Source organism: Lepisosteus platostomus, chromosome 26, assembly GCF_059453375.1.
Source record: "Lepisosteus platostomus isolate fLepPlt1 chromosome 26, fLepPlt1.hap1, whole genome shotgun sequence".
Taxonomy (NCBI): domain Eukaryota; kingdom Metazoa; phylum Chordata; class Actinopteri; order Semionotiformes; family Lepisosteidae; genus Lepisosteus; species Lepisosteus platostomus.
The window spans coordinates 6,764,752-6,789,243 of NC_142636.1; the positions used below are offsets into that span (position 1 = coordinate 6,764,752).

The following is a 24,492-nucleotide window of genomic DNA, read 5'->3' on the forward strand; positions in this document are numbered from 1 at the left end:
TGATGTGTCCTTGATTGTCACTACAAATCTGCAGTTCTGGGCTCAGCGTTTCGCAGGTAACCAAAAGAACACTGCTCGATTGATCCTGGCCCCATTCCGGTCACTGCTTGCTGAATTAGGGTCCAGAAGAGCAATTTTTGAAAACTCAGCACTGTTATTTTTACAGAGACATTTTGAAATTTGAAAACCTCACCACAGGTCGCAGCTGGAATGCAGGTCTCGGTCTCCAGAAGGCTTGACGTCTCTGTCGCAGCAGGCTGGACCTGATGCTGGGTCATGCAGATATCAGAGCTTACCCTGGGTCTGCCTACTGTACCTCCAATTTTGCATTTCCTAATTTGAATGGGCTTGTCAGAGATGTCCACGAAAGAGTCTCAACAGGCTCAGAGAGACCCTCAGAGTGGACATTCAGAATTTATCTACTCCCTGTTTTAAACCATTTTTGAAGAGATTCTCAAACATGGTCAATTTAGTTCAGAAAATAGATGATTGTATCAATATTTGCTGTGAGTGTAGTAAGTATGACATGTTAGGTCTCTCTTTAGATAATAAAGCTTTTGCATTCTGCATTGATTGAATAGTTATGTATTATGTGTTGCAAGTTGCTGATGATGGGAATGACAGAAATCCGAAACACTCTGGAATAGCGAACCAGTGGCAATCTGCAAACACCTGAGTTCTAAAAATTCAATGGCAGCAGAGTGTTTCCCTCCTTTAGGATTCAGCACCCATGGTGGGCGTCCTGTAAAAGACAAAGCATGGTGAAGGAGCAAAACAGTCTAGAATACCATGCTGTGGCTATCCACAAGAGCTTAGTATGGGCGATAAGACGAGTTCCCAGCTTTTCCTTCTGTGGGTGTCTCAGAGATTTTTCAGAACTCCTCTAGTGGATATGGAAAAAATAGGAAATTGGAGCAAAAAGGCAGTAACAGTAATATACAGACAGAAAGACACACTTGTGTTGGGCTGTCTTGTGTTGGACACACAAAAACAAGAAAAACTTTTAGTACAATACACATACATAAATATTCTTTTCAAGTTTATAATCGACTGTATATTACAATTTGTTGTTATTATTATTATTATCACACAAAAATAGCACACTGCTGTTACCTGGCTGCACAGGATGGCTGGTGTCTCTCGCTGGCAAGCCTTTAGGTGACTGAAAAAGTCCACAGTAGCATTATCAGCTGCAGTCCATGTCCAGGGTCACTTTACATATCTGTACGAGTGGGTGGGATTGGCAGATCACACCACCCCTCGCAGCCCCCCTGCCCATCTCTCGCATTCACCCAGGCTCACAGACAGACACTGACTGAACAGCCAAGCACAGGGCTCAGCACCCTTTCACCAGCACCTCTCTGGCCAGCCTGTCCTAAACTGGCTTCATGGACAGCAAAAAGAGGAAAGAGGTCCAACTCGCTCATTTTGTAGTTCAGTGTGTTCCCATAATTATCTTCTTTGGGACCTGTGATGCAGCCTGTGTGGAGTTTGCATGTTCTCCTCATGTTTTTGTGTGGTTTTCTCTGGGTGCTCGATTTCCTCCCACAGGCCAAAGACAACCTGACGGGTTATTTGGCCGCTGGAAAAATGTGTATGTCTGGTGTGTCTGTGCGCCTGTCTGTCTGCCCTGCAATGAACACATTCTTATAATAACATACAACAGCACCATTGACAACAATCATAACATTCACTGGGCACATTATTATAAGTGAGGTCTTACTTAAAGCCAGCACGGATTTCAAAAGTGAATTTTCTCCTGTGGTCTAGGTTTGCGTAGCTCTGAAGTGTCCCTTTGGCTGTGGTCCTGGGACAGACTGGCCTCCTGTCCCGGATCATGGGGAACAGTTCATGGGGAGTGCTCTGTCTGTCCCACCGTGTGTCCTGTATGGAAGCCCGTTTCCGCCAGGGAGTAAAAAAAACGCGCAACGTTTCTCGCAATTGCGACTTCATATCTCAGAATTGCGACTTAAAAACTCAGAACCGTGTGTCCTGTGGTCCCGGAATGGAAGCAGCTGTTGATTAATGGCTGGATGGCACAACTAGACGCAGATACATTTACAAACACCAAGTTAAATTTTTAGTGTCAAAAACCTGACTCCGCAAATCTTGATTGATTTTCCAACAGGCCAGGTAGAGAACAGGTAAAAGACTAAACAGAAATAAGGAATGGCACAGTTTACCTGCGGGGACTTTTATTTGAAGACACCCCCCCACCTCAAAATCCAGCAAGGTGGTCTTTAGAGACCGTTTTACAGCACTAAACGGGATTTAACTTTAAAAACACTTATCCGGGCTGGAAAAAGGCTTAAGTTGTGAAACTGCAGAAATATAACTCATCAAAAATATTTCCATTGACCTGGTCCTCGCACATTTCTCGATTTGCGCAAAATATTTTGAAAGCACCTTTTTTAATTTATCAGACAACACACGTAGCCCAATAATAACGTTTAAGTTGTTATTATTATTATTATTATTATTATTATGCCTCTTGTTCTGTTAGATTCTGGGGATCTCTGTATCGACGTCCACAATCTGTGCGCAACTGGTGCCCGAATTGCTCCCAGGGGATTTCAGCCGATAGAAGCGGCCGTGTTTGACACCTGTCGTGTCGTGTCGTGGCGACTAAACGGCTGGGCAGTGTCTGCTCGCGCCCCGGCAGCCGATTAACTCATCAAAGCAGACAGAAGAGGAGAATCACGTGCGGCAGAAAGAGCTCTTTCAGATTTTGATTTTAGGCAGCACCTCTCTGGCACGGAAGCATTCTCTCTCTATTGAAGTGCTCGGAAAATAACTGTCACTATTTGAACAGACCGGTGAGTTTTAAACACCTTTGTAAAAATATTGTATAAGACACTTGTATTCCATGTGGTTGAATTAAATACATACTGGTATGTAGATAATTGGTTTTGTGGTACAGCAAATCTCTTTTCTGGCGGTGTCCGCGTATAGAAATAAACGGTAATGCGTTAAAAACGCTCTTTACTAGAGGGGTTTGCAGGAATTAACTTGTAAAAGTTCGGGGTCAAGTTGTTCAACCTCGAGAGAGGAGATGTTTCAGTTGTTTTTTGTTCTCTCTCTCCCTGGTGCTGTGCCAGTGCGCCGATATGCCGCGGCGGTGTTTGAGGTTTGAGCTGCGGAGCCGCAGCTGCTGTTGTCCGGCTCGAGCGGCGCAGCAGACGCGCAGCAGCTGAGCGGCGCTGTCCCGGAGAGCGTCACTGTGTCGTCTTGTTCCAGAAAGTAAATACGGATCTATAAACCAAAGACGTGTGCCCTCAGTGAGTGCGGGTCTCATACCCGCCTAACCGCCTCTTTTTTAAGTGTCCACAAGTGCCCACGGCCTCAGGGTCTGTTTTTATCAATAACAGGTGCTAGTGTGCGTAGTTTTTCTCTGACAGATTTCTAGCAGTTTCATATGCGGTGACTGGCATTAACAACGTGTTTTCAACAGTATTTCGTTACCCACCAGTTGTTCCCAGCAATATCCCGACAGCTATCCCTGTCGATTCCTTCATCAGATTTATTTTTTAACAGGGGGGTCTTCCTTAGCTTCTGCAAATGTTACAGATGTGAATGTCCTGCAGTTTTCGTTTCAGATCACACTGAGATGGTACACTAGTCTCAGGCAATAGTGTTTCCCTAATAGTCTTACCAGCACTCTGCTCCAAGTGCCTAAATAAAGTTGCACCTAAAGCAGGGGACAGAGGTACTGTACATTGTGGTGGGCATTCATTCAACCCACCAGATGTCCACAAACCCGTGTTCCACTGTCTTCATCCCCTGAGAGTAGGAAGGTATAATCTGATTTACTCCACAAATCTGAGAACAGAACTGCAGCATGGAGGTGTCCTGTATCAGAAGGGAGCTGTCTATAAGCACCAGAATAATGTGCACAAGCTCCAAATATAAATTTACTGTACTTGACCGAACACACTGCTCAGCCTTTCCTTCTTCTTGAACCCAGGCCAGTTGGGTAATGTTTTCTCCTCCCCTCTAAAGCAGATGAACACTTGGAAATACTGTACCCTGCAGCGGTTATACTGAAAACTCTTTTCTTACCAGGCTTTGCCTTGGAACTCATGGACCAAGAGCACATTCTTGGGAGCCTTATGGTGGCAATACCTGTTTATCTGAAGGTGTTTGTGCAGCATGGTGAGGGTAAACTGAAGTCTGCCTGGATCATAATTTGAGTACAGATTAGTAAAGCTGTAGTTGGCTCAGCGTATTGACTTGGTGCCTCTTTCTTCCTTAGTTTTGTCAATCTGGGCTCGTTTTCTACCTCCAAAGCTACAGTGACTTATCTGTATGTCCCTACTTGACCAGGTTCTCACATTCTCCCACCATAAAACCCAATCGAAACCTTCATTACAGCTACAGACTCAATATACAACAGTTTCTGTGTCTCAGCTGCCTACAGTGCGTCCCACAGGCCAAGGGTAAGCACATGGCTTTGGTGGAGTCACCTGGCGTGATGTTTGGGAACTGCTGAAAGGTTGTATGCAAATACAAACTGGCTTTTCTGTGGCAGCGGTTCATTTAAATAACGGATAGAGTATGTAATCGCAGGCACATTTCAATTTGTTTGTGTTTCTGAGTCAGCACAGAGACTGGGAGCCTGTTCTGGGTGCTACTGAGTCAAGTGAAGGTGTGGACAGCTGTCCAGACCCCATCTGAATTCCCCTGGGCCCAGCTGTTCTGTAAGAGACAGTTGGTGCTCAGTTGGCTCTTTCTGGCTAATGAAAGGGCTCAATTATTGGAAAGCCCTTGAGGGAGGAGGAGAGGAGGGGGGGGAGAACAGGCTCTGGACTTGTGGCACACCAGCTGACAGTTTAAGAGCCTGCATGTGTATGCAGGTCCTTCTTTCACTGAACAGCTAGGGCTACAGTACAAATAATGGTACAGTCCATATGAGCACCCCTGCTCACTGAACCTACATGGGAGTGCCCCAAGCAGGGATTGCTGGGAAGAAGAAGAGAGACTGGGAATTTGGAGAGTGAGGAAGAAGGAGAAGGACCCTGAAGAGGTGAGTGGGCAAAGCAGCTCAGAGACAGAGAGCCCCTGTGGGTCTGGGGACATTTGCAGGGTACAGGATTCAAGGCCAAGACCAAGATCCCTGCTTGTCAGGTGCAGTGAGGTCTGAGGTCTGTGATACAGAGGGGGGGGGAGAGGGCATTCTGCCGTGCATAAACAAGGAAATGGGAGAGCAAACGGATAATGAAGACAGGAGGGAAGCCATAGTGGGAGAGGGGGCTTGAAAGTGTGTGGATACAGAAAGCATTTCTGGGGGACTCCATTCTCACATGCCCAGGGAGACACAGGAAGGAGCTTGCATTGTCTTCATTTGGCTTCTTTAGTTGGTTTCTGTTTGTTCTTTTCTGGCCTCCCAGGCTTGTTTCCAAGTGCTCTGGCTGTCAAACAGGCGGATGTCTGAAAGGGAGAGAAAGCAAACTGTCACTTTCCAGCCATTGTCGAGGCAAACCCCCACATGGCAGGTGCTACACTGCTCACAGTGTAGTTGCTCGAACAGTATATTTGTTTACTTGCAAAGTCTTTAAAGGGCATTGCCAGCCCTTTAAACAAAATGGCTGTTTAACATGGAGGAGAAACAGAAACTCATTTCCTGTTACTGCTGTGGCTGTGTGTGGAGGTTTGTACCACACCACTGACTAATCTGGGCATTTATCTGGGTCAGAAATCCACAGAAGCTACAAAAAAGCCGGAGAATATAGTTCTAGCAGGATGTATACTTGTTTAATTAAAGGGATTTCAGGAAGTGGGCCTGTACTAACTGACACATACCGGCAAGCACTGTTGCCTTAGTAACAGTCAGGGCCCTGGAACAATACCTTCCAACAGTTTTAAAACGATGTTTGCAAGCTTTCAGATGGTGCAAAGTGTTGCTAGAAACGGTACAAGTGTGTGTGCCTAGTAGACAGATACAGACACACCCCCAGGAAACAGTAAACAACTGCTAGTGTACCGTTTTCTGTGCTGACAGTTACTTTCAAGTGCATTCCTGTCTGTCAGTTAGCCCTCAGCTAGACCTTAACTGCCGATCTTATCTCGAGAAGAATTTGAGTAATGTCCCTAATGGTGAAGGGCTTCAGTTAAAAACTCTGGAAAAGGTGTAAGGTTTCGTTTTTAAGAGGCAGTTTTAGTTTGACCTCACTAAGATGGCTGCTGCACTGAGTGCTTCTTCCCCTTGTGGGTGTGGAAGTGTCAATATTCTGAATTACAGGCCTCCGATTTTGAGGCGCCAATATGTACCCTGATGTAAAACAAATCTGAGTGTCACTCTGTGGGAAATTAACCCTTTCCACGCTGCCCACTGGCATGTAAGACAAGGAAGCGATGGATTTGCTATCACAACACATACAGTATGAAGCAGAAAAACATATACAGTATCAAAGGAACTGCCTTTCTCACGTTTAGAGATACAGTAAAGAACCAGTTTAAAGATCCAAACTCCCATAAACTTAATGAACAGGCTGGTTCCAATCTTGGCTTAGATCCCAGATAGTCTTTTCTCCTCCCTCCATAATTAAGGTATTTATTTGAAATCAAGAAACCTTCCAAAATTCACAAAAGGAGGCGTTTTAAACAATTAAGACACACCCATTGAGACTTTCCTCCTCACATGTTTAGATTCTGAACTGTGTTGTCCGAAAAGACACCGACAGAATGAGGTCCAGGCTGGTATTTACAATTATCAGACATTGGAAATGTAAAGGGGTAATAAAAGAAACACAACATATGTGTATTGTTGTATTTAGCTGTAGTGTGTTGCAAGATGTGTCTCATTGGTGGTGCAGAACGGGGGTCTAAATGAAAGCAAAAGCCTAAATGTGGAGAGGCCCTGTCTCCCCGTGAACATGGAAGAGTTTGGGACAGGGAGAACAGTGAGTTTCACTGGTGCTGAGATGAGTTGTTCTCCTTTATTTTTCTGTTGCCTTTCTGCAGCTTGTGGTTGGTCTGTGCGCAGGGCCACATGTCGCAGCTAGAAAGTCACCAAGGCCTCTGGGCAGTCAGTGAACTCCTGCATTCTTGAGTGAGGCTGGGCAAAAAGCATTCTCTGGGGTTAAACGTGCCTGCCTTCAGGGTTTAGGCTCTGTAGCTCACACACGAGTCCTGCAGATTAAAAGACTTCATGTCCGCTCAGCTTCTCTCGCCTTGAAAGCCTTGTCCTACGTGTGCTGTCAGTTTATCCTGCCAGTGGTCTGTTTAACCTGGCACGGGAGCTATACCAACGAAAGTAAGTTTTAAACCTTGTTTTAACTGCCTCCGAAGGATTTACTACTGTCTTATTAATTCGCCATTCGCTTTTAATGCCGATGAGTAACTTGCAGCTTGTTCTCAATGGGCATAATCTGAGAAGAATTTAAAACACAGAATCATGCACAAAACCGCTATAGGATTTGTTGCATACACAGATTTAAAGAACAGAAAATAAGATAAGTACTGCTTTACAAAGATACCAGCTCCTAGTATTCAAATAAATGTATCGTCATCACATGGTACTGGTTTCCCCATATTCTGATGCCTATTAATGTAAGACAGGACTGGTACAAGCTCTCGGCTTGAGCACAGCCCAGCTGTAATGGTGGTTGTACAGATTAAGCCATCACAGGACACGTACCTTTCTGGTTTGCCTCCCCTGAGCGTCCTCCCTGAGCATGTCTGCGCGCCCAGGCTGACAAGCAACCGAGACGTCCCTGGGCTAGAATCGCTACAAAGAGCCCGCGCTTAATCATTGCGTTCTCTAGTTGGGGAAAACTTGAGTCAACTCAGCCTCATGTAAAAAAAAAAAACAGCTTTGTTTTTCGTTCCCTGCAGTCACGTTTCTTTCCTAAAGAAAAGGGAGTGTGGAGCACAGGCTATTTTAGACCCATAACTGCAGCTTTTTTAAAACCCTTGTGTCGAGGGTTTAAGGTAGAATCCCGCGGTCCTGCTTCAAACGGCTGGGACAGACCTCAGCGCGGCAATCCTTTGGCTGAACTCCCATGAGCCTCTGCGTTCGGGCACTGGAATTCACCATAGAGGCCTGAAGAAGCGAAGATCCAGGAAGGACTGAGTTATTTTTTTTCCTTTTTAGCAGTTGCCCCTCCTCTTCCTCTCTCAGTCTGCTGTGGGGCAGGATGGGCCCAGCAGACACTGGTTATGTTTCTTAGCTCAGCTTGCTGGTTTCTACCTGTAAAGCCCAGGTGAAAATGACTCCTGATGCTCCTTGTGCAAATACAGTGACTGTGCTGAACAAACAGGAGAAAGCAAACATGTTCTTCAGCACATGTTCAAACTTTGGATGCATTTTGGAAACTGCCATGCGTTTGTCCAATTTACTATTGCAAAGTAACCAGACTGCCTTGGTTTGATAGGAAACTCTATTCTGTTGCAATTTCTAATAATTGTTGCAAATAATAATTGTAACATAGCTTAGCAGAAACACAAAACACAAAATGCTAAATGTTTGTTCTTTTTTCTGTTTGTGCTATGGCCAGTAACAGAAAGATTAAAATAAAAGCCTTCAGAGCTTCCTCATTCCTCAGTGGTTAAATCATAAGCTCCTATAGAAATATTTTCTTTTGCTTGTCTTGTGGTGAAAAGTGTAATAATGTGGTACATTTTGAAATGCGCTAAGGGTTTTCTCAGTAATGCACCCAATTTACTGATCCTTTTGAAATAACTAGATTTACATACTGTATATATTTAAATCAAGGTCATGCATTAAATATTACTTCTTCTAAGTCTAAAAAGCCATTGTGTTTTGTTTTACAGAATCTTGTTATACAGAATCTCAGTGTGGCTTGTATTTCTCTTTAAAATAAGCCAAGGATAAAGAAAGCCCAAAAGCAGACATTATCTACTATGTATAATACGAGTATAATTCAATATCACTCCTGATGTTTGTGGATTTATATTCGTTCACTGTTACTGTGAAGGGAGCATGATCCAAACTACGAGCTAGATGGGTCTACTGGTGATATTGACTAGTGGTCATATAGACTACTGTATGCACACACAGACGGAATAAACTGTTAAAGTGAAATATGAGATTCAATCAACAAACAGCAGATATGACAGACATTGAAAACAGAGGAGTTTGTAATCCATATTTCTCAGCTACTTATACAAAAGCATTCTGCACCCTTGTCAACATGCCAGCCCATCAGAACTGTAGTTTTAAATTTTGGCAACTGATGTGCTCTTATAATAATAATTGCTAACACTTCTATAGCGCTTTTCTGGACACTTCACTCAACGCACTTTACAGGTCATGGGGATCCCCTCCACCACCACCAGTGTGTATCCCCACCTGGATGATGCGCCAGTCCGCTCCCCACACACCAGCTCTCAGTGGAGAGGAGAGCAGAGTGATGAAGCCAGTTCAGAGATGGGGGTTATTAGGAGGCCATGACTGGTAAAGGCCAGAGGGAAATTTGGGCAGGACGCCGGGGTAACACCCCTACTCTTTTTCAAGAAACGCCCTGGGATTTTTAATGACCACAGAGAGTCAGGACCTTGGTTTTAAGTCTCATCCGAAGAGACTTTTTACAGTATAGTGACGGGGACACTATATTAGGAGCCACATAGACCGAAGGGTGAGAGCCCACTGCTGACCCCACTAACACCTCTCCCAGCACCAGCCTCAGCTTTCCCAGGAGTCTCCCATCCAGGTACTGACCAGGCTCACAGCTGCTGAGAGCTGCAGGGTGATATGGCTGCTGGCATTATCTTAATAAAAGGAGCAATTTCTTTTTAAAAGCCTTTGTGTGTTAGTATAGAGTGTGAGTTACTTTGCCAAATCTGTCAAAAACCTGCTAAAATAAAAGTGTCTAATTTCCTCCACAGCCAGGTAAAGCTGTTTTTTCACAAACATGATTGACTGTGTACAAACACATTTCCATTGGTGTCCTAGTTAGGTTCTTGTCACAGTTCAAGTACAACAGCCTATTGCTTACCTGCTTGTTTCTTTGCCAGGTGAAATTTCTCCCAGACAAGAGACATTCCTGGTCACATCTCCTTCATCACTGCTGTCTTTCCGTTCAAGAGGGAAACCTGACAACAACAAGGACATCTTTAACGTAAGGAATTATATTTCCATTTCCCTTCATTTGGAATAAACTCTTAGGAATGTACTTACTAATGTAAATGTAAATTGTGTCCGAAACTCCCACCCTCATTGTCTGTGAGAGGGGACTGCATGTACATCTGGATTGACAAGCACTCTCAACATTGTTCTTACAGTGAACAAAAACACCCATCAAATGAATTTTGTTCTTGAGTTCAAAAGGCGAAGTCAAACATTTACAGTTCTGCATGCCAACATCAATGTGCTTTATTCAATTTGGTGTGACGAAAATGTTGAAGATCTGGTGGATTGTAGCGGAAACTCATAAGAACATTAGGTTACAAACAGGAGACCTTTTGGCCCGTTGAATAATAGCTAACTGATGCAGGGATCTCATCCAGCCATTTCATTAAAGAAGCCAGGGTATCAGCTTCAACAGCATAGCTGGGTGACCTGTTCCATACTCCGACAACCTTTTGTGTAAAGAAGTACCCCTGCTTTTCTTCTGGGATTCTGCAGAAGTCCACTGACGTTGGCCTACACCTCCAGGTCACCTTGTGTTTTTCTGTGTTCGGGGTAAAAAAAGGGCTCAGTCCTTTGGCCTATCAGGACAGACAAAGTGAGTGTGGGATGAGCATGTAGCGATTTGCTGGGCTTGCATTTCATTTTTCTTCCACTGCTTTCACAGGTCTGTCAATTTATCCAATATCTGAATTTGGCAAAAATGTGTTTGATGGCCTTAATTAATCCATAACGTATGGTCTACAACGTGGGGTGAAACAGATTGATACAAGACCTGTTTTGGGTAGAAAAGAGCTGCAGAGCAGCTGCAGAAGGGATATGGAATTTTCTATGTTTTAAGGTATTAATTGCTTAAAGAAGTAGAAAACTAATTTCAAATGCTACTTATAAATAGAACAGGCTTGAGTAGACTTGCTTCAGAACTAAAATATTTATCTTCTGTAATATTTGATTGTCATGTGCTCTGCTAAACAAGTGGCAGGCAGCTGACATTCGGATTCCTCTGATTTTTGTGAATTAATTCCTGGTCCTAAGAACACCAACGTCCTGTTCAAACCAATCAGGAGCTTACTTTTCTCATTTGGAATTACTCTTTTTTATTTCCCATGTCAATTCTGAGTGTACTTAGAACAGTAACCAATACTTGAATAGATAGATGGAACTATAAGTCTTTAAAAACTCACATCAATTTAAAAAGTATTTAGATTTTGGGTTTGCTAAACTACACTGTAAATGATAGGCACTGTTACACCATTTAAAGTATTAAAAGCTATGTTCTACAAAGGTTAGGGTATTGTTTAGATCATTCTCGGGATTAGGGTTTTCTTACTAACATGCAATTAGTATACAGTAGTGGTTGTTTGTTTTTCATTTATGATACTTTATACAGTAAATGCATTATGTTTTGTTAATGTGTGTTTTTACCATTTATAAGACATTTAGAAATGGCATTTGTAGCTTTGTATTCTAAAGGTGTGACCAAATTGGCTAATCAATTATTTCCATTAAAGAATTAATGAAAAAAAAGCTTCTCTATAATGGAATCAGGACACCTAAACTTGAAAACTACATGCCAGCCAGCCTGTGCTTGCTCCAGACCGCTGTCTGTCTCACTTGCTGACCACCATGCTATGGGAGCTGAAGTCATTACCTGGAAAAGACAGCTTCCCGAGCTGTTTGAAAAACATCAGATACACAGCAGATTGGTAGACCCAGCTCTTGCACAGATACAAGCTGACGTCTCGAGTCAGTAAGATTATACTGTGGGATCAAAGACAATTGCAGTAGTTACAGGAGAGCCAGCACCAGCTGGAGGAAAGAAGCGTCTCTTACTACAGCAGTGTGAGCTCCCAGATGCCCTGGCAAGACCGCGAGATAACTCTCGCATTGCCAGACAAGGACACCTGCTGTTTGAGGAATCAGATTGGACTAATAACAGAGAGACCAGGCTCCAGGGGACGATGTCATCTCTGCGTGCCTGGAGAAAGCACTTCTGCTTTCTGAGACAAACTGAAATCTGCCACTTTCTGGGGGAATTGGGATTGGTTGAAAGAGTCCATCACTTCGCTTATAGATGACAGAATTACTTTGCAAGAAGACAGGTGTTCATCCGTTTGTAAAACCTTTGTTAAACATGCCAGATGGAGAAAGCTACCTCAAGTTGATTGCACGGGGCTTCAGGACGTCAGCCTGTGTAGGTGAAGGGGCTGCTGTCTGTGTGAGGTCACTGCCACCTGGCTCTGTGCTTCCATCACGCCCGGGTTTGGAGAAATCTGCTTCCTCAGCTGCTAGGAGAACCTGCATTCATGTCAACACGAATGACAGATGACAACACGATGGCAAATATTATTTTTTCAGTTACAGAAGCAGAAACCTTTCTTTTATGTACCAGCTGAATGAGTTTTCCTTGAGGTAAACTGAAGTAACTCGGATGCAACACCTCTCCAGTGATAGCAACAGCGCATAAATTTGAGCTCTTGAGGCGCTCAGTCAATAAAGATGCATATTTCACAGTTTTCATGGACGTGTCTGAACTACAAGTGCAGGGCAGGCACTAGCTAACGAGGCCACAGAGTTATGAACAGGAATGAGGTCCACAGCAGGGAACAGCTCCCAAACTGCATTTGCATGAGAGCAAATTTCTAAAGGTTCCCTTTCTCAGATTTGTTTCTATGTGGTTGCACATGATATCTACCGCTGTGGATTCGGCATTTTAAACAACTTTGAGTGTGTTTGTACATTAAAAACCTTGTTTCTCAGACACCCCCTCCATCTGCTGTGCTCATCATCCTCTTTTCTTTATTTGAGTATTCAGTATATTCAGCTTGGCTGTTCCTTCACCTGTCCTCACTCCCCCCCCCCCGTGTGATAAATGTCTTCCAGCAGGTGTCCCGTCATGCTGCTTGTGAATACACTGCCGCACTGACTCCTGTGAATTTCTGTGTCTTTTAATTGCTTAAATCCATTTTAAACTATTCCAGAACAAAATGGGTTTAGTTTTTTCAGACAGCTAATAGGCAGGTATTCTGTTGTCTTTTTAAAAACAAATACACAGGCCTTATCAGACTATATACTGTAAGTACCACCCCTGCTCCACTGCCTTTCTCCCATGGTTCAGTTCAACGGCAGTCCCTGGAACTAGGAACTGCTGAGAGGCAGCATTCTTCCCACCCAATCGAAACTGCTCGTGTGTGTGAGTCACTTCCTCTTCCTGAAGCTAAATATGGTATCATATAGGCGAGGCCTGTCTTACCCATTCAGGACTGAAATGGTGGCTGATAACACGAACAGCAGGAGCTTGTAGGAAGTGAAGAACAACAGTACATATAGAGGTAAGTTCCCAGAACCGAGCAATAGAGCTTTTGCATTGTGACTGTTTAATTGTGTGTTTTGTTGGAAATGAGGAATCAATAGCAGTGCCTTTAGATATTTAACAGCATCTCAGCAGAACGGAGCTGCAGTAAACAGTGAATTCAACCTTGTAATAACCAGGCTGAGGGGAAGTGAGTGCCCTGGCTGTTGAAAATTACCGCTGTGACAGGCAGTGAAAAACCGTACCCCTTTGTAACAGTGAGTCAGCTCATCTTTTCTGCCTTTTCCCCGAAGAAACGCTTGAAACGTCATCACATCAAAGCTCTTTTCATTGCTGCACAAAACTTGGCTTCCTGCAGTGTTCTGAGTGTCTGGAAACTGAAACGCTGTGAAAAAACTGAGCTGCTTTATCCCTGTAACAGAGACTGACGGACTATGCTAATATAAGTAAGATTCACAGGAGAGAGCGAGCAAAAGACTGCAGAGAAGCCAGGGAAGAGGAGAAAGGGGTGTGGCAGTGTTAGTGTGTAACAGGAGGCAGATTGAGGGTTTTTCTTAAAGAAGCTAAAAAAGCTACATATGACAAGGAAGTCTTGTTCTTAATTTCTGCCCAGCAATATATTCCTCTTTAAAAAGGCCCATAAAATCTTTTTTTTCTGCTTTTTTACAACCTAATCACTGTTCAGTGCATCTTATACTTGGCACATAAACTGTAAACACAGCACACTGACACAATACTGCAGCCAGAATTGAATTATTATATTTTCATGGCAAAAATTAAAGAAAAAAAAACAAAGCATTTCTGAAGCTTAAGGGCTTTGGAGCATTTTTTCGTTTGCTTCTTCAGAAGTTCTTTAAAGAACACCCAGTTACACCCCTGGTCATGTTTCCCTTTTGTGAGGAGCTTTGTAAAGAAAAGAATTTAAAACACAGCAAAGTGCTTATTTTCAGTACCTGAAACCCTCATGCTTTTTTCCCTGCCTGTCACAGCAAATCCTAGATAATTCTTCAACAGTGACAGCTTTGTAAAGAAGCATTTACTTGACTTTACTGTGCAATTACCAGAGGAATGTTGAAGTCACATACGCAAGTAGGCCACTGTCTACTTGTTCCTATTTCACTGTTAATGGCTGATCCTGGTCTTTTAATATACAATCAATTAATATTTGCTCTGGTACAGGATGGGACTGTGACCTATTTTATCCTTCCCATAAAATAATACAAACTATTCAGCAGCTGTTTCTAGATGGCTCCTAAATATAAAGTGTATGTTTTTGTTGTTTTTAAATAGCTGTATTGGTATAATAGGAAATAATATTTATAATTTCAGTTAGCCCTGTAGATCTTCTGTAGGCAGGTGAACATGCAGTGAGCATTGTTACAGGATGATATAGAGAAGACATCCTGACCAGCTGGTTTCTCCTTTTCCACTCCTTCCAGGTGTGACTTCGGAACGGCCGCCCCCCTCTGCTTCCCCCAGCCATGGGCGACACGGAGAACATCCGGAAGAGCACGGCCAAGGTGCTTTCCTATGTGGAGAAGGTCTCCTCCTTCGCCTCTTCCATCGACCCCCTGTTTGGGATCGTCACCTCCTTGGTCTCCATCGTGCGGAAGGGCATCTACGACGAGGAGACGAACGAGCTGGAGAAGGACTTCCAGGCCATCTACAGCACGCTGGAGAGCATCTCGCAGAAGAACAAGCAGACCCTGAAGCAGATGCGCATCGACGAGATCCATGAGACCTTCACTAAGTACGAGGAGTACATCAAACACCAGTACAAGGCCTTCAACACCATGGTGGAGCTGGTCAAGAGAGACCCCGAGCACAAAGAGAGCCACATGGCAGACTTCCAGGAGACCTATGAGAGGGACAAGGGGGATCTGAGCCTGGACGTGTTCTACCATGGGGTGATGGGCACACGGAGAACTTTTGGCCGCCCGCTGCTCCCTGTCTACATGGAACATTGCGATGGGGACCTTAAGATCATGGAGCACCGGTGCTCCCATCTGACCAACCTCTTCCACGTGGGGCTGGTGGCCCTCATGGGGTACACCGCCGTCATCGAGGACGACGAGGAGGAGGTCAGAGACAAGTGGGCCAAGCGAGTGACCGAAATTCAAGCGAAGATGCAGGAAGTGCTGAGCCAGTGCAAATAGCCTCAGGGCACGTGCCCAAGGGCACCCAAGGAAGACCAAAACCCAAAAACTAATCATTCCTTGATTCAAAATGATCTTGGGAGGCAATATCCAGATGGGACTTGGATAAACTCCAGGAAATTCATTGATTCATCTTCCGATACCGTTTGTAACCCTCAGCGGGTGACAGTCTGATCTCTTGTGGCAACTGTCTTCATTATCTATTATAAAAAAAAACTAAAGAAGAATTCAACAGGAAACCCAAAGCAGCTCACTGAAAACTTTGCACCACAGCCACTTTGTACTATTTTCTTTATTTTTAAATCTTGTCTCATGTGGAATGTGTCATTAATGAATGCCTTAAATAAACAGAAATAATTCTAAATCTCTCTAGCCTTCTTTGTGATTTCATGAGACGGAATTATATAATGTCATAAAATGAGCACAGCAATATACTGTACTTCAAACAAAAATAGACTAAAATTGTAATACTCAAGTGGGTTGAGGGGCACGCATAAAGTAATTCCGCAACTTTTTTTTCTGTTAAACTGTATTGAAGAAAAGTGAAACCAGAAGATTTGCTGGTTCAGTGCTCATCCATTTTCCAAGTTAAATCTTTCACCACTTCATCTTGTGAGAATTAGCATCTCTAAGCATATGGGGAATCACGTTTTGGGAGACCCTTGCAAAAAATGGTTTGAAGGACAGATATAATGTTGGATTCGTTTATTCTTTATGACCCCAAAATTACTGTTTACTATACAACCCAGTCACGTGACTGAAGCGGATACTCTGGTTTCCTTCCAAGTACAGCTGCACCACCATGGAGACCACAGATTGTTATACATTTTATATAGGAGGATGCAATCTCTACAGCTTTACACACCACACTGACCCACCTGGATAAAAAGAATACCTATGCAGGAATTCTGTTTATTATCTTTAGTTCAGCATTTAACAACATCATACCCATAAAACTTGTTACCAAGCTCTGGGCTCTGGGTCTAGATACCACCCTCTGTAGCTGGATCATGGACTTCCTCACCAGCAGACCCCAGACTGTCAGGATTGGCAACCTCACCTCCAACATGCTCACCCTTAACACCAGTGCCCCTCAAGGCTGTGTGCTCAGCCCACTGCTTTACTCCCTATTCACCCATGACTGTACTGCCAAGTTCAGCACAAACACCATCATTAAGTGTGCTGACGATACCACAGTCCTGGGCCTGACAACAACGACAACTGCCTACAGGGAGGAGATAAAACAACTTGCAGACTGGTGTCGAACCAACAACCAATGTCTCAACATCAGCAAAACTTCAGGAGACAGGGAAAAGTCCACTCCCCCATTTACATCGAAGGATCTGTGGTGGAGATGGTGAATAACTTCAAATTTCTAGGTGTTCACATCACTGAGGACCTCACATGGGCACTCAACACCTCCAATCTCATCAAGAAGGCACAACAGCGGCTGGACTTCCTGAGAAGGCTGAAGGAAATATGCCTGCATCCACGGATCCTCACCAACTTCTACAGATGGACGGTGGAGAGCATACTGACCAGCTGCATCACAGTCTGGTACGGCAACTGCACCGCATCCGACCGCAAGGCCCTGCAGCGGGTGGCCAGAACTGCCCATCACATCATCGGCAGTTCCTTACCATCCATCCAGGAAATCTACAACACCACGTGCCTGAAAAAAGCCCCTGAAATCATGACTGACTCCACTCACCCCAGTCACAACTTGTTCGTTGTGGTTCTGGGTTCCGGACGATCCAGTCACACACAACAAGACTCTGAAATAGCTTCTTCCCCAGAGCCGTCAAGCTGGTGACCCCCCCCACAACCACTCACCAAACTGTGATCTCTCCTCACTTCTTCCTGTACCACACAACGACTGGACTCCTACACCACTACATGCAACATACCTCCAACAATCGAATGTAAGCCGAACTTGAACATAAAACTGTACTTGATTGAGTTGTACTATTTGATAAGTCGCTGTATTATTTTGCACTGTTTGCTCTGGTTGTGTACTTTTGCACAGTTTTTGACAGATATGGGTACTGTCATACTGGTACCATACTCATTGTTTACATTGTTATTGTGTTTACTGTCTATTGTCTGCTGTTGTGTATATACTGCACCTGAGAGACTAATGAGAAACACTTTTCATTATTACTATGCACCTGTGTAAGTACGGTATAATGACAAATAAAGTTGAATTGAATTGAATAGAACAGAATTATAATAATTGTTTACAACATTATTAGTCTCAGATGCCCGTTGTATTAAAATCATTTATGGTAAAATCATTTATTTATAAGCCTTCAAAATAAGATGCTGCCATTTGCATCGCTCCAGATCAGCTACACGACAAGGCCAACTGCTGAATCCTATAGTAATGGTGAAAAAGAGTATTTAATCCGCCACATTTTCCGCCACGTGTTCTAAAGCAACCTAACTCCCACCATATATCCCAAACAATCTAAATTATCCCCACCTGAAAATGTGAATCATAGCTATCCGCTAATTAATTAAGAAACAGTGTGCCTCATGTGAACCTACTGTACTGTATATACAGAGCATTAAGGCCTTAACTCCCTCTAGTGGCAGGCCAGCGGGGGGGAGAGGAAGTATTCAGTATCAGAAGTAAAGGAAAAATATATGTAACACAGAGGCACTTCTAAAATTGTGGAAAAAATTACACTGATTATTCAAAATAAGCACTCTGCACTTCTGCATTGTTAGAATACTTCAACTACAGCTGTTTCCTGCTCTCCTCACAGGCACTACTGCCTGCCTTCCAGAAGAAGCCATGTCTGAAATCCTGGAGGACCGAGAGAAGCTGAAGAAGGGGCTGGTGAAGGTGCTGCAGTGCGTGGCCACCATCTCCTCGGCCGCCGCCGTGGTGAACCCCATCTTCGGCATCGCGGGGTCCCTGATCAGGGTGGTGCTGCACCAGATCGACGACGAGGACATCAAGACCCTGAAGAAGGAGTTCAACAGCGTCCACAAGGCCCTGGACGACATCTCCCAGCAGAACCGCAACGCCCTGCTGCAGATCAAGAAGGAGACGCTGGACGGCCAGTACTCCAAGGTGGAGGAGAACATCAAGAACCAGTTCCGCAAGTTCATGGAGCTGGTGGAAGCCAAGCCGGAGCACCAGAGCAGGAAGAGAGAGGATTTCGAGGAGCATTTCGCCAACGACCTGGGCGACCAGAACCTGCACACCCTGTACGATGGCGTGATGGGTAAACCCAAGCTCTTCAGCAAGCCCATCCTGGAGGTGTACATGAAGCACTCCCATGGGGACCGCAAGGTGATGGAGCGCCTCTGCACCCGCCTGACCTACCTCTTCTGCATCGGGCTGATCGCGCTCATGGGCTACGCGGCCGTCATCGGCGATGACGAGGAGGAGCTGAGCGAGGAGTGGGCCGAGAAGATGGAGAACGTGCAGGAGCGAATGCAGGAGGTGCTGAGGAGGTGCAAGTGAATCCTCTGCCCCAGAACACGCGCCCCCTCCCCGAACTGATGATCGACACCCCACCCTCCCTGTTCCAAAGGAAAGCGCCATGAAAGCACTGCAAAAGAAGGTAGCAGCTAGAGTGGGGGCTGACAGAAAAATAATGACATACTTTCATCTTTCCTTTGAAACGGGTAATAGATGATGGCCAATTTATATACCGATTAGTACTATCAACATCTTTCTAAATGGCTGCTTTCTATGTGCATCTAGATTGACATAGCATTTTTTCTGCTTAGATTATTTTGCATGCTACCTATTTCAGCATGGCAAGTTGGTGGACTGTCTTGAGATGTTTTCTTGCCTGGCAGGCGGATTATAGTTGTCTATGATCCAGCATGTCCAGCTGTGGACTGTGGCTGCCTTTGAATTATTTACTTCAATGTTACCATGAACCGAATTAATCAGGCTTAATAACATGCCGAAATACCCTAGTGAAAAAAATCAGGTGTTGGGCCTTCATTTTGCAAATCTTCCCTATAGCACTACTCTGCCTGTAGTTAAGCTTTTGATTAGTATTTCAGAAGCCATTGCTGCTGGAATAGTTAAATACCCTGGTCCACAGTCATCTAATCAGAAAGAACAGCAGAGTCAAGCTGGACACATACAGTATATAGCATCCTCACAGTGAGGAACCAAAATAAAAGAAGCAGCCAGTGACATGAGCTATTCATACACTATTCCTGCACTACATCATTATTTTAATATGTTTATGTTTATTTAATCTGATACAGAAATAATGCATAAATACTCTACATTTAACAGACCATATTACTACCAGCCAATATAAACACATCACACTGCACTATATATGTTATGAAAGAGCTTTTATCTCCTTGTGAAACCACAAAACACAGTCCAGACACTCTATACCAGGGGAACATCACATCCTCATCTAGGTTTGGTTGGCTTTGTCCACTAGCATCTACAGTAAACCAGGCTCTTCACTGCTGCTGCACAAACACTAATTCCATTTAACTGCCACACATAACAGGTCCTTAAATATTATAACACCTAGTATCTGATTTATGAAGAACTTCTTGAAAATTATAAAAACCAAATGTTCTTTCCAGCTGTGAAATACAGAAGACGACTCATGAGTTTAGACTCATCTCCAAATACTGTTATAAGTTGAAATAACAACTGACACATTTTAATCTCTTGTTTCATCCTCACCTAGTACAGGCAAATCTCTTCACAGCGTAAACACTGAATTAAAGTTCCTTGTGCTTGTCTAGGGAGAATTGAGAAACACTACATTTAATATATATGAGAGAAAAACCCTATTAACACATTATTTTGTTCCAAATGTCTGCTTATTTGTGTCTTGCAAAATTTAAATAAATCAAGCACCTTATTTTTAAAAAAATTTAAATCATTTTAAGCTAAAGCAAACATTTTTCCAGTTTTTCACAATCAAATGGAAACATCCAATCCCCAGAGCTAGCAGTACAGTGAAATTGTCATAATTATTTTACAACAAGCAGTACAGTAGGTGAAACACTAATAAATATTTTACATCAAAATATTTTGTTCTTCAAAATGTAGATGACAAAATTCATTTCTTTTTTAAAATTTCATTCTGAATGTCAATATTCTTTTAAAAACATGTTAGAAATCTATTTTTATGATTTACTAGACTATTGTGATCTAAACGCGACACGGTTTGTAAGAGGTTTCTCATGTCTGCTCTGCAGGAGGCCATACCGGAATTGTGTTCAATACTGAAATTCTATGTTTATAAATTAACACTTGGTAGGTTAGGTTGACTGGATGTATATTTTTGCACTATCTCAATTTAATTCTGTCTTTTGTTACTGTACTCTACAGTATATCTGCAGGACTGAAAATGTCATGCTGTCATATAGAAAAACCTCACTTCTGATTGTATGAATGTCATTATATACTGTATAGCTCAAGTCATGCATCCTTGCTGTTGCATTCATGATGCATTTGAATGTAAGCACAGATATGCAGTGGGGTTCATATATACAGTATACATACTGTCTTAGCTTATACCACTCGATGCAAGATGACTGGTGAATGTCAGTCTTGTTTCCCTACTGCTGACATCCACAGTCTGAGAGTCCAAATAGCATCTTCTATGTTCACAATATGGAGGAGTGAAAATGTACAACCAGTGTCTCCACTCATCCTATCCTAACCAAGGTACCATGTACCTACTGTACCATGTGCTGTAACAGCGTCAAACTTCATTAGAGAGAGAGGGTCTTTATTAGCCCTGGGGTACAGTCAGGTTCCTCTGAAATGGAACACAAATGGAACTCTTTAATGGCACCAACTCTTATGCCGAAACTACCTCCCCCAAACTGCCAGGACGAAAAATCAATGATGGGGAAGAATAAAGTCTTTCAGGCAGACCCCTCAAGAGATCACCGAAGAAAGTTTGAAATGATGTATTGACTCCACCCCCAAAAGCTGGCCTGACTTTCCATTGTGTCCCTGCCTACCATAACTAATTCAATATCAAGAAAAGGTGTCAGCTCCTTATCTATTCACAGGAAGTAGAAGGACAAATCTGAAAATTAGGTATCGGTCTCATTTTGTTTGTCCATTTAATCAATTAAAGAATAACAAAGCTCAACTTTGTTTGTGAAATAAAGTATTGCTAATTTTTTCAGTCTTAAGATTCTGGTTCAATTAATTTCAGTCTAAGGTGAGCAAGTTCATTAGTGTCCAGCAAGATTTTAAAATCCTGCACATGTGGACTGATACCCCAAACAAAAGACATACATAATTAATTCAATATCCAAATCTAGTTTCTATGCAGGCTGTAACCATGTTTGTGGTTTGTCTTTCTTGCCGAATGTAAAATTGTAAAATGACAAGGAAAGACTGAATTCTGTTTTTATTGTTCTATGTCTAAGAAACAGGTTAACGTCTCACATGTAATTCCGATTATTTTCTGTATCAGCCTGCTGTTGTTTTTACTCTTGATGGTTTTTAATTTCGAAAGAGCCATACGTACACGAAATGAGCTGTTAGTGTTGTTTGTATCCTTGAAGCCCTGTGCTCTCCTGTGTCCACCCAAGCTCAGCCTAGATGACTGGAACCTGCCAATAGTGCCTCTTCTTTATGTAAAATTACTCATGTGAAATTCTGCTTTAAGCTTCAGAATAGTCTCTCTCCTATACCAGGTCTGGAACACTACATAAGAAATGTATGTTATTTTTTAAAATCATGTTGGTCTATATGTTGTATTCCTCTATAATCAGTTATCATACTCAGTGATATGCGTGTCATGCAGGTATATGTTGTAACCAGATATTGTGCTTGTCTTTTGGTTTCAACTAGAATGAACTTTCAAAAATAGCAGCTGCCTTGAAAGCACTTATTCACAGAATTCACAGAACCTGATGTATGATTAAGTTCTTTTCTTCCAATACTGTTTCAATTTGTTCTTCTTTTTTTAATTCATTATGTCTGACTGCAACCATGAGACAATAATATCAATAAAAATATATGGAGAAAACAAAACATTATTTTATGTGTCTAATTTTATGTTTTCACATAATTATATGATTCCATCACTGGCACCTTTTTTGTACAGTAAAATTGAAGTCCTCCCTAAAAATATCTTTCTAAACTCTTAGATACCAATTCATAAGAATGGCCATATATTTCTAAGAAGAGAAATGCAGAAACTTTAGATGTTTTTTTCCCCGTCTGCGTTCCAGTCACTGAAAGTAATGATTCATTATTCTGCATCAGGTGTTAGGGTTAAGCATCCTCTCCCCAGGGTGCTAAACACCCTCCTGCTCCAACACCAGTGTGCACAGTTCTGTGTCTACAATTGTCAGTTTGATTTCTACTGTATTAAAAAACAGATGGATACCGTAATACGTATTTACATTTGTCTTTCAAGGTTAATGGCTGAATGTAAAAAAAAGTTTTCTTTTATTCAGAATTTAGATTCGAAACCTAAATTGGAAACAGACTAAAATAAAGTTGAACTCCGTTAATCAGTAACTGGAAGAATAAGAGTGAATTAACTCTCTAGTTCAATGATCAGCTTGAGCTGTGAGTGTGAGAAAAGAAACCCCAGACACTGGGACAGGATCTCCAGTGTCCCCAAGGCTGCGAGCGCTTGGGGAGTCACTGGAGGGGCCGGATCCCACTGTGGAGGAGACCCAGCTCTGCGGGTTCCTGCAGCTGGTGGACGTCAAGCCAGAGAACAAGCAGTGCAGGAGGGAGGAGATCAAGGAGAACTGACATTGTTCTGTGTGACCGGAATCTGTGCTCACTGCAGGAAGCTCTGACAGCAGGCCCAGGCTTGTGACTAACCCAGCCTGGAGGGCTGCATCAAGGAGAGTGCTTTAACGAGCCTGGTTGGAAATTATTTGTACTGGAATAGCTTGTCTCCCTGGGAAAAGAATTATCTGACCAGAAAGGACACGCAAAATTTAAAATTTTAAATGGGTTGATTTTTGTCAATGTTTTTATGCGTCATATCCTATGATTTGAAGTGTAGTGCTACAATTAATCTGAGTTGCTTCATTTTTAGTCCAGCCACAAGGTGTCAGCAGTCTAACACAGTGCATCACTAAAGCACGACTGCACCTTGGAATTGAGATTTCGACTGTAATTTTACGAGATGAATCTATTCAAATATGCACTTAAAAGTTCATGAATAATTATGACTGTAACTTAAGCTATGTATAAGCAATATGCAAATATATTACTTTCATAAATATCCTTCTGTATAATGGACTCGCTATCTCCATCTCAAATTACTCTACCAAGAGAAAACCCAGCGCTCCTACTATACCTGATCATGATCCAGCCTCTTAGAATGATCGTACAATATGTTACTGAATAAAATAATGAATAATGTAAACTGGAAAATGCAATGTAAAAATGCTGGTTAAATTACTCTTAAAGTCAGATATAAAGTACAAAACTAAATCCATCCTTAACAGCAAGAACAATAATCATCATCTGAGGAATGTGATTTGTATAGCTTAGAGCATTCTTGAATCTGAGATTGAGGTGATCATGGCAGGTATTCAAAGTCCTGAAAAGTCAATACTCAACTCGGTTGACTATTTCATTTGTGCATTTAATCATGTGCTATTAGTTCAAAACCTAAATTATAATGACAGCTGTAAAAACTGAACACCACTAGTCATACAACATTGAGTTCTTTGCCACTCGGTCAATTCACCCCATCCAGTACCTTTTTATGGTAATATAGTGTTTGAGTTATATTACGAAACTTAGCATGACAATTAAGTTTGACCATATATGTCCCACGACTGTTGTTAAGAATATTTCCTCTGAACTGGCATCATCTTAGATAAATATCAACTTAGTTCCGCCAAGTTCTCCATTTTTGGAGACAATAACCATAATGCAGAGGTCATGTTGACGTATTTACAGTAATTGCCAGAATACTGTAAGCCTTTTCCAA

The 24,492-nt window shown here is 42.7% G+C and overlaps 2 protein-coding genes and 1 long non-coding RNA gene across 3 annotated transcripts; 2 read left to right on the top strand and 1 right to left on the bottom strand.

Moving 5' to 3' along the window:
• Positions 1–937: 937 nt before the first annotated feature.
• LOC148639858 (uncharacterized) lies at positions 938–10,060 on the bottom strand. Its single transcript, XR_015930624.1, has 2 exons — positions 9,957–10,060; positions 938–5,427 (listed from the first exon to the last, which is right to left on the bottom strand). It is a non-coding gene; the product is annotated as an uncharacterized LOC148639858 (long non-coding RNA).
• Positions 4,988–22,559, top strand: rpz (rapunzel). Its single transcript, XM_088620962.1, has 3 exons — positions 4,988–5,023; positions 9,976–10,079; positions 18,325–22,559. Exon 3 carries the CDS (start codon positions 18,354–18,356, stop codon positions 19,029–19,031), a length of 678 nt encoding a protein of 225 aa, XP_088477088.1. The 5' UTR covers positions 4,988–5,023; positions 9,976–10,079; positions 18,325–18,353; the 3' UTR covers positions 19,032–22,559.
• On the top strand, positions 4,989–15,920 carry rpz2 (rapunzel 2). Its single transcript, XM_088620964.1, has 4 exons — positions 4,989–5,023; positions 9,976–10,079; positions 13,325–13,419; positions 14,840–15,920. Exon 4 carries the CDS (start codon positions 14,882–14,884, stop codon positions 15,554–15,556), a length of 675 nt encoding a protein of 224 aa, XP_088477090.1. The 5' UTR covers positions 4,989–5,023; positions 9,976–10,079; positions 13,325–13,419; positions 14,840–14,881; the 3' UTR covers positions 15,557–15,920.
• Positions 22,560–24,492: the final 1,933 nt, after the last annotated feature.